Below are 9788 nucleotides of genomic sequence, written 5' to 3'. Positions count from 1 at the left end.
TTTCTTTACTTATAGTCACAACATAATTTGTATCATTGATGGTAATGCACTATTGTGGAGTCCTCTCTGTTTACATATTCATTTTCTAGATCTATCAAGCCAAACGTGGAGAAGCCAGTTGCAGTTTGTTTTTGTCTGATACCTTTCCATGAGACTGATCAACTTCTGAAAAGGATTGTTAACACCTTTTAACTTTTTTATTTCAAATATATCTGATGCCTCCTTTATAATTATGTCACCTAATGTGTTCTGTGTAAATGTATTAGTGCATTCAAAACTCCAAGCACTAAAAAAACACCATATTACATTAATTGGTCGCTGAATATTTATTTAAAAGATGGTTACTCAATGTAAATACATGACAAATCACATAATTTCCTTACTCGTCAGCAGAGATGAATGAAATTAAAATATAGAATTGTTCCCAACTTTTAATAATTAATCAGACAAGTAAATGTTGGATTTTTTTCCTACACCTTTCATACATTAAATTACTAGCTATATCTTGGTTTATGACTGAAGATTATTTGTTATTGCACTGCTTTACGCCCAAGGTTAATAATTCTTCTTTAAATTAGGAGTCAGGCTCGTGAACATTTAAAATAATGAATATACAATTTACAAAATCCTCCTATCATATTTTAAAAAAAAAGTCCTGAGAATGTTACAAAACTCACCCTACATAGCATTTATCTCTACTCTAAGCTGTGCTCCTTCAAATTCAATTTGTTAACTTCATCTTACTTTAAATATGTATATATAATCTCTCAAGGATTTTATTTGGTTAGTTACACAAACAATAGCCTATGCATCTGTAAAGAAAATATACCTTTGAATGTCTAAAAAAAATGTTTAGAGCAAGAAAAGTTTAGGCTCCTTGTGCTATTTTATTTTGGTCAAACAATTTAAATTTGTTAGTCTACAATTTGGCAAAAAAAGAAGCACATTTTAATTTGGGTATAAATTTTTTTTCTTCAGTTTTCTATTAAAAAAAAAAAAATCATCTGCAAAGCAAAACCATAATCCTATTACAATAAAGTTTTTCCTGTGTAAGGTGTCACAGATTCAAATATAAGTGCTTAAAATATCACTAATGTTTTTTCAAGTGATTGAACAAATAAAGGCAAATATTAATTAGGTACATTTTACCTAAACAGCTCCTCCTTTTCTACAATTATTTTTTAAACAGCCCTAAAATATCATTTATATTTATTTTATGATAATTAAATCATAATTTCAAAGCTTATACACATATTTTAAAAATATTTTGAGTGTGCAGATTGTTTTATACATTATATAAAAAAAAAGTTGTTAGAAGAAAAAAAAAAAAAAAAAAAAAAGACCAGCAGCAGAAATATGTATGAATATACAGGAATACATCATTTTACAAAGTCATCCATCTTGGCTACTTAAAGCATAATAGCATTCCTTTGCTAAACGTTTTAATCATCTTTTAAGGCATCAGTGCGTCAATCACAGAAGGCTGAAGAAAATAAATAGAAACTGAGCAAAGCAGTATCATTGTGGTGGCACATCTGTAAAAACATTGCACATTTACCTGCCGGCCACTTTCCTTTTCAAATACATAAATTTTTCAATATTTTTTTGTGCCAGTGAACAATGCGCCACTTATTCAACAAGAATTTTAGCAGGCTAATAATTTACAAAAAAAAAAAAAAATCAAAGCAGAAACTTGACATCAGTTTTGAGATCACGGAGTGTACCAAAACGGTCTGGTAAGATTCTCATTTTGACAGTGCCATCGGCTCCACAGGAGAAAATGTGATTGGCTGGACCAGTCTCTATCTGCATAACCCCTGTTCCAATGTTCCTGAAGAGTGACTGACGAGCATGTTCATTAATAAATGTGTGCAACAGGCTGAAAGTCGCTAAGCTCCACACCTGAAAGTTAAAAATATACATTTTTTAATTACTTTAATATTAATGATAAAAATTTAATTTCAAATTATATCTACTGTATATAAGATCTAGAATTATTGAATAGAAAATTGTCAAATCTAGGCAAGTATAACCGCTTGCTTACCCCCACATTGACTTTGAATACATTGCTACCAATGCACCACGGAACTCTGGGTACGATACGCTAATGAGATATTCAAATCTCAGGATTTTTGCTTCCCAGTACTGTTTTAAACACAGCAACAATCACCTCTAGGGGGTAGGATGCAGCAAGATATACCGCTTTTGGATGGCCATTAAAGTTTTTTTGACTCTCGTCAGCAGAAGGTAGGTTTAACTAGCTGCTTGATGAAGCTTCTTTCCAGACAAAACACAATATTTGAATTATGGTGGAGATAGAACTATAAGATTAAAATCCTCCTTTATATAAATTTAAGAGAAATAGAATTATTGAACAGAAAATTAGCAAATTTAGGCAAGTAACCCCGCTTGCTTATGACTCTGTATACACTGTTACCAATGCTCCAGGGAACTCTAGGTAAGATATGTCAATTAGATATTCAATCTGTAATGGTTTTTGCTTGGGATCAGAAAAGGTTTGGATTTTGTAATACATGTGGCCCTTGGTTTACGCCGGTTCAATTTACGCCGTTTCAGAATAACAACCTTTTTTTCCAGTCATGTGACTGCTATTGAAATGCATTGAAAAACATAGCACTAATTAAAATAGCCAGTAGGTGGAGCTGTCCGCTTGTGTTTCAGCAAAGTTAAAGGGACAGTCAACCCAAATTTTCAAATGTTATTTCTATAACGTTGCTAACGATATTTAGTTTGCACTGTAGCCTAATTCATTACCCTAAATCGTTTCTGAGCATTACTACTTACTTGTTTGATCTTTGCAGTTTAAAATGCCCGCCTGCCCCCTCCCCTATTTCGTCATCAAGATCCTAAGTTTGTTCAGTCCCCAGTTCTATGTCAGCTACTTCTCGTGAATCCACGCTCCTGGTTTTTTAGCGCATGCTCATTGCGCTGCTAACACTAGGGGGAAGGAACTAAAAATACTTTTTCAAGTTCCGACACGTCTGATATTTCAGACGTACCAGTGTGCTGCCTGTCATCGTAGTCTTTGAACAGTCTCCGGCAGTGTGCAGTCATTGCGTGAGAACGCATTTATAGAGGTAGCTTACAGATAGGCTGCGTGTACTGTTTATACTGTATACGTATACTAGTAAAGGACATTTGCTTACAATACATAAGTGCTAAAAGGCCGGCCACTAACTTCATTATTGTGCAGGTGCACATACATATTGCTGATTTCTGTCCCTCAGTAATACCTGTGCCAAAATAAAAAAACGCTGGTTACAGATGTCAACGGATTTTGAAATAGAATGCATATGCATGAAAAAATTGTAAATCAAATAGTGAAATTACCCCCTTCTCCTGTAAACCTGACTTAGCCAGCTCCAGACAAAAAAAAACCACACTGGATTTGTAAAGATAAACAGCAAATTGTAGATTAATATCTTAAATTTTTTTCTAATACCGTATGTATTTACATAAAATGGTTACATTACATACAATCATTCTGAGAATGTACAAAATGAAAAGACATTGTTTAAATATTTTAAAGTCACTAAAATCGCTCAGCCATGAATGTTTAATTTTGACATTACTGTCCCTTTAAAAACACTCTACAAGTTTGTATTTTTCTTCTGTATTAAAACCATTTTGATCATTTGCATATAATAGGTACCGTTGTGTTTGCAAACAGGCCCTCAGAGATTTTTTTTAATCTGTTTCTAGATCTCTAGTTTAAAAGGTAGAGTCTTTAAAAAGTGAAATTTCACTTTGAGTATATGATGGCTGCAAATGCATTTGTCCTGTTCGTTTAACACAAACTGTTTTGTGGCAAGTGTTAGCTGCATAATTATCAATGTCCTAAAATATTTAATGTCAGACCTTTGTGTCCGTTATTTTGACTAGGAAGACTTATGTGTTTTAATTTCATCTGGGCTAGCAAACATTCTAGACACTGAAGCAACTCCGGTTTCTAGACTGGATGCCGATACTTTTTCCTCCTCTGTTCTGTTTGTTTCATCTTCAAAGAAAATAATTCCAGAGGACATTGTGTCTGGTACAGTATTGAAGTAACAGTTTGAAAAATACTGTTTTAAAAAAGCCTGTCCCTAAATTCAGCTTTTTTATTGTTCTGCAAGTTGAAGCAACATTCCATAGCTATAAAAACCTGCTCCCACAACTGCTTGTTTAGTAAAGGATGTATGTATGATAAGGTTACAAAGCACAGTGTGTGTGATAGCAGCTCTCTCTAAGGTATGCACAATGCATAAGTCTAGAATTTGTATGCAAAGATGACACATACACAACAATTCTAGACATATAATAATTATGCAATTGATTAAATGGAAGTAATAATGTATCATTACCAAGTCTCTTGAAGAAAAACTGTGGCGAGGGCATGACCATTAAACCTCAATATATTTCTCCCCAATTCTACTCAAAGGATAAAGACATTGCAATGGAATCCTCAGTAACGTATTCAGGCCCTCTTCATGTATTAGAATAAAATAGTCTGTAACTGAGCTAATTAAAAAAATAATAATAATTGGGGTAGTCGTGCATATTGTCATCAAAATGTGGCTATTTTAGCATCTAAAGCAATTATTTGATATGACGTACAGTATTGAAGTAACACAGTTTGAAAATACCATCTTATTGCTGTCACAGAAATAAGCCGTTTGCTCAGGAGGAGACGGACTTGATCGTTATAAGGATGTTGCTATAAATTATTCTGGGCAGTACGATCAAGTCCGTCTCCTCCTGGGCTAACGGCTTATTTCTGTGACAGCAATAAGATGGTATTTTAAAACAGTATTTTCAAACTGTGTTACTTCAATACTTATGTAATAACTATGATTTGTATGTTGTATGTTTATATGAGTTTCAGGAGCAAGTTAAAAATGCCGGTTCATCACAGTTATTTGTATGCTGTTATACTGTACAAAAAGCCAATTATTGCCTTTTTTTTCTTTCTTTGTAAATTTAAATTTTTTTGCTGAAATTTTCTGGGTGGGAATCTTATATGTCCTAAAATTTTATTTTATATTTTCTTTATAAAAGGCATTTTTTGAAGGGGAGAAACGATTTTAGTGACTTTAAAATATTTAAACAATGTCTTTTCATTTTGTACATTCTCAGAATGATTGTATGTAATGTAACCATTTTATGTAAATACATACGATATTAGAACATTTTTTAAGATATTAATCTACAATTTGCTGTTTATCTTTACAAATCCAGTGTGGTTTTTTTTGTCTGGAGGTGGCTAAGTCAGGTTTACAGGAGAAGGGGGTAATTTCACTATTTGATTTACAATTTTTTCATGCATATGCATTCTATTTCAAAATCCGTTGACATCTGTAACCAGCGTTTTTTGATTTTGGCACAGGTATTACTGAGGGACAGAAATCAGCAATATGTATGTGCACCTGCACAATAATGAAGTTAGTGGCCGGCCTTTTAGCACTTATGTATTGTAAGCAAATGTCCTTTACTAGTATACCTATACAGTATAAACAGTACACGCAGCCTATCTGTAAGCTACGTCTATAAATGAGTTCTCACGCAATGACTGCACACTGCCGGAGACTGTTCAAAGACTACGATGACAGGCAGCACACTAGTACGTCTGAAATATCAGACGTGTCGGAACTTGAGAAAGTATTTTTAGTTCCTTCCCCCTAGTGTTAGCAGCGCAAAGCGCATGCGCTAAAAAACCAGGAGCGTGGATTCACGAGAAGTAGCCGACATAGAGCTGGGGACTGAACAAACTTAGGATCTTGATGATAGGGGAGGGGGCAGGCGGGCATTTTAAACTGCAAAGATCAAACAAGTAAGTAGTAATACTCGGAAACGATTTAGGGTAATGAATTAGGCTACAGTGCAAACTAAATATCGTTAGCAACGTTATAGAAATAACATATTTGAAAATTTGGGTTGACTGTCCCTTTAAGGAAGCTTTACAGCCTGAAATTGATCTGTGTACACAGATCAGACCAGACTTATCAAGCAACAAGTTCTAGCAGGCACTTCCCTATTATCTTCATGTCCAGCAGCTTGAGGTGAGGGTGCCGTACTGCCTATTAATCACTGCAGATTGAAATGCATAGAATAGGTGCAGAACCAATATTATCTAACATGCTAACAATGCAGAGAACTGATTGCAGAAAAATGCAAGTAAAAAACATAATTTATGCTTACCTGATAAATGTATTTCTCTTGTGGTGTATCCAGTCCACGGACGTAAAAGACGTTCCTTCTTTGAAGAAGGATTAGGACACAATGATGGAACAACAATCTCTTGATTGATATTCTTGTTGGAAACTACCTTAGGTAAAAACCCAGGCTTAATTCTAACCAAAGCCTGACAAAATGCCTGGACATCTGGAACCTTGTGCAAAAGGATAGACAGAGCAGAAATCTGTCCCTTTAAAGAACTAGCTGATAATCCTTTATCCAAACCCTCTTGGAGAAAGGACAATATCCTAGGAATCCTAACCTTACTCCATGAGTAATTCTTGGATTCACACTAATGAAGATATTTGCGCCATATCTTATGGTAGATTTTCCTGGTTACAGGCTTTCGTGCCTGTATTAAGGTATCAATGACTGACTCGGAGAAGCCACGCCTTGATAAAATCAAGCGTTCAATCTCCAGGCAGTCAGTCTCAGAGTCAGTCTCAGAGAAATTAGATTTGGATGATTGAAAGGACCTTGTAGTAGAAGGTCTTGTCTCAAAGGCAGAGGCCAAGGTGGAAAGGATGACATGTCCACCAGGTCTGCATACCAGGTCCTGCGTGGCCACGCAGGCGCGATCAAGATCACCGATGCTCTCTCCTGTTTGATTTTGGCAATCAGTCGAGGGAGCAGAGGAAACGGTGGAAACACATAAGCCAGGTTGAAGAACCACGGTGCTGCTAGAGCATCTATCAGCGTCGCTTCTGGGTCCCTGGACCTGGATCCGTAACAAGGAAGCTTGGCGTTCTGGCGAGACGCCATGAGATCCAATTCTGGTGTGCCCCAACGATGAACCAATTGAGCAAACACCTCCGGATGGAGTTCCCACTCCCCCGGATGAAAAGTCTGACGACTTAGAAAAGCCGCCTCCCAGTTCTCTGCACCTGGGATATGGATCGCTGATAGATGGCAAGAGTGAGTCTCTGCCCAGCGAATTATCTTGGAGACTTCTAACATCGCTAGGGAGCTCCTGGTCCCCCCTTGATGGTTGATGTAAGCCACAGTCGTGATGTTGTCCGACTGAAATCTGATGAACCTCAGGGTTGCTAACTGAGGCCAAGCTAGAAGAGCAATGAATATTGCTCTTAACTCCAGAATATTTATTGGGAGGAGTTTCTCCTCCTGAGTCCACGATCCCTGAGCCTTCAGGGAATTCCAGACTGCACCCCAACCTAGAAGGCTGGCATCTGTTGTTACAATTGTCCAATCTGGCCTGCGAAAGGTCATACCTTTGGACAGATGGACCCGAGATAGCCACCAGAGAAGAGAATCTCTGGTCTCTTGATCCAGATTTAGCAGAGGGGACAAATCTGTGTAATCCCCATTCCACTGACTGAGCATGCATAATTGCAGCGGTCTGAGATGTAGGCGCGCAAATGGCACTATGTCCATCGCCGCTACCATTAAGCCGATCACTTCCATGCACTGAGCCACCGAAGGGCGCGGAATGTAGTGAAGAACACGGCAGGAATTTAGAAGCTTTGATAACCTGGACTCCGTCAGGTAAATTTTCATTTCTACAGAATCTATCAGAGTTCCTAGGAAGGAAACCCTTGTGAGGGGTGATAGAGAACTCTTTCCCTCGTTCACTTTCCACCCATGCGACCTCAGAAATGCCAACACTATATCCGTATGAGATTTGGCAATTTGGAAGTTTGACGCCTGTATCAGGATGTCGTCTAGATAAGGGGCCACTGCTATGCCCCGTGGTCTTAGGACCGCCAGAAGAGACCCCAGAACCTTTGTAAAAATTCTTGGGGCTGTAGCTAACCCGAAGGGAAGAGCCACAAACTGGTAATGCCTGTCTAGAAAGGCAAACCTTAGGAGCCGATGATGATCTTTGTGAATCGGTATGTGAAGGTAAGCATCCTTCAAATCCACTGTGGTCATGTACTGACCCTCCTGGATCAAAGGTAGGATTGTCCGAATAGTTTCCATTTTGAACGATGGAACTCTGAGGAATTTGTTTAAGATCTTTAGATCCAAAATTGGTCTGAAGGTTCCCTCTTTTTTGGGAACCACAAACAGATTTGAATAAAATCCCTGTCCTTGTTCCATCTGTGGAACTGGATGGATCACTCCCATTATTAGGAGGTCTTGCACACAGCGTAAGAATGCCTCTTTCTTTATCTGGTTTACAGATAATCTCGAAAGGTGAAATCTCCCTTGTGGGGGGGAAGCTTTGAAGTCCAGAAGATATCCCTGAGATATGATCTCCAACGCCCAGGGATCCTGAACATCTCTTGCCCACGCCTGGGCGAAGAGAGAAAGTCTGCCCCCTACTAGATCCGTTGCCGGATAGGGGGCCGTTCCTTCATGCTGTCTTAGAGGCAGCAGCAGGCTTTCTGGCCTGCTTGCCTTTGCTCCAGGCCTGGTTAGATTTCCAGGCCGGCTTGGATTGCGCAAAAGTTCCCTCTTGTTTTGTAGCAGAGGAAGTTGATGCTGCACCTGCCTTGAAGTTTCGAAAGGCACGAAAATTAGACTGTTTGGCCCTTGATTTGGCCCTGTCCTGAGGAAGGGTATGACCCTTACCTCCAGTAATGTCAGCAATAATTTCCTTCAAACCAGGCCCGAATAGGGTCTGCCCCTTGAAGGGAATGTTAAGTAATTTAGACTTTGAAGTCACATCAGCTGACCAAGATTTAAGCCATAGCGCCCTACGCGCCTGGATGGCGAATCCAGAATTCTTAGCCGTTAGTTTAGTCAAATGAACAATGGCATCAGAAACAAAAGAATTAGCTAGCTTAAGTGTTCTAAGCTTGTCAAGTATTTCAGTCAATGGAGTAGCTGTCTGAAAGGCCACTTCCAGAGACTCAAACCAGAACGCCGCAGCAGCAGTGACAGGAGCAATGCATGCAAGGGGCTGCAGGATAAAACCTTGTTGAATAAACATTTTCTTAAGGTAACCTAATTTTTTATCCATTGGATCTGAAAAAGCACAACTGTCCTCGACAGGGATAGTGGTACTCTTTGCTAAAGTAGAAACTGCTCCCTCCACCTTAGGGACCGTCTGCCATAAGTCCCGTGTGGTGAGGTCTATTGGAAACATTTTTCTAAAAATAGGAGGGGGGGAAAACGGCACACCGGGTCTGTCCCACTCCTTAGTAATAATTTCTGTAAACCTTTTAGGTATTGGAAAAACGTCAGTACACACCGGCACCGCGTAGTATTTATTCAGTCTACACAATTTCTCTGGCACTGCAATTGTGTCACAGTCATTCAGAGCAGCTAAAACCTCTCCAAGCAACACCCGGAGGTTCTCAAGCTTAAATTTAAAAGTAGACATATCTGAATCAGGTTTCCCGGAGTCAGAGACGTCACCCACAGACTAAAGCTCTTCCTCAGCTTCTGCATATTGTGACGCAGTATCAGACATGGGCCTTAAAACATCTGCGCGCTCTGTATTATGTCTAACCCCAGAGCTATCGCGCTTTCCTCTGAATTCAGGCAGTCTGGCTAATACCGCTGACAGGGTATTATCCATGATTGCCGCCATGTCCTGCAAAGTAATCGCTATGGGCGTCTTTGATGTACTTGGCGCCATTTTAGCCTGA

At 38.7% G+C, this 9788-nt stretch overlaps 1 protein-coding gene across 3 annotated transcripts in view; it reads right to left on the bottom strand.

Moving 5' to 3' along the window:
* Nucleotides 1–311: 311 nt before the first annotated feature.
* DMXL1 (Dmx like 1) overlaps nucleotides 312–9788 on the bottom strand; it is a 383924-nt gene continuing 374447 nt past the window's right edge. For all 3 annotated transcript variants that reach the window (XM_053701585.1, XM_053701589.1, XM_053701586.1), the window contains one exon: nucleotides 312–1902. In XM_053701585.1, coding sequence (XP_053557560.1) covers nucleotides 1681–1902 — 222 coding nt within the window. In that variant the 3' untranslated portion in view covers nucleotides 312–1680. The remainder of the gene's footprint in view (nucleotides 1903–9788) is intronic.

This window comes from Bombina bombina, chromosome 2 (genome assembly GCF_027579735.1).
Source record: "Bombina bombina isolate aBomBom1 chromosome 2, aBomBom1.pri, whole genome shotgun sequence".
Lineage (NCBI taxonomy): Eukaryota > Metazoa > Chordata > Amphibia > Anura > Bombinatoridae > Bombina > Bombina bombina.
This window is presented reverse-complemented; position numbering and strand designations above follow the sequence as displayed.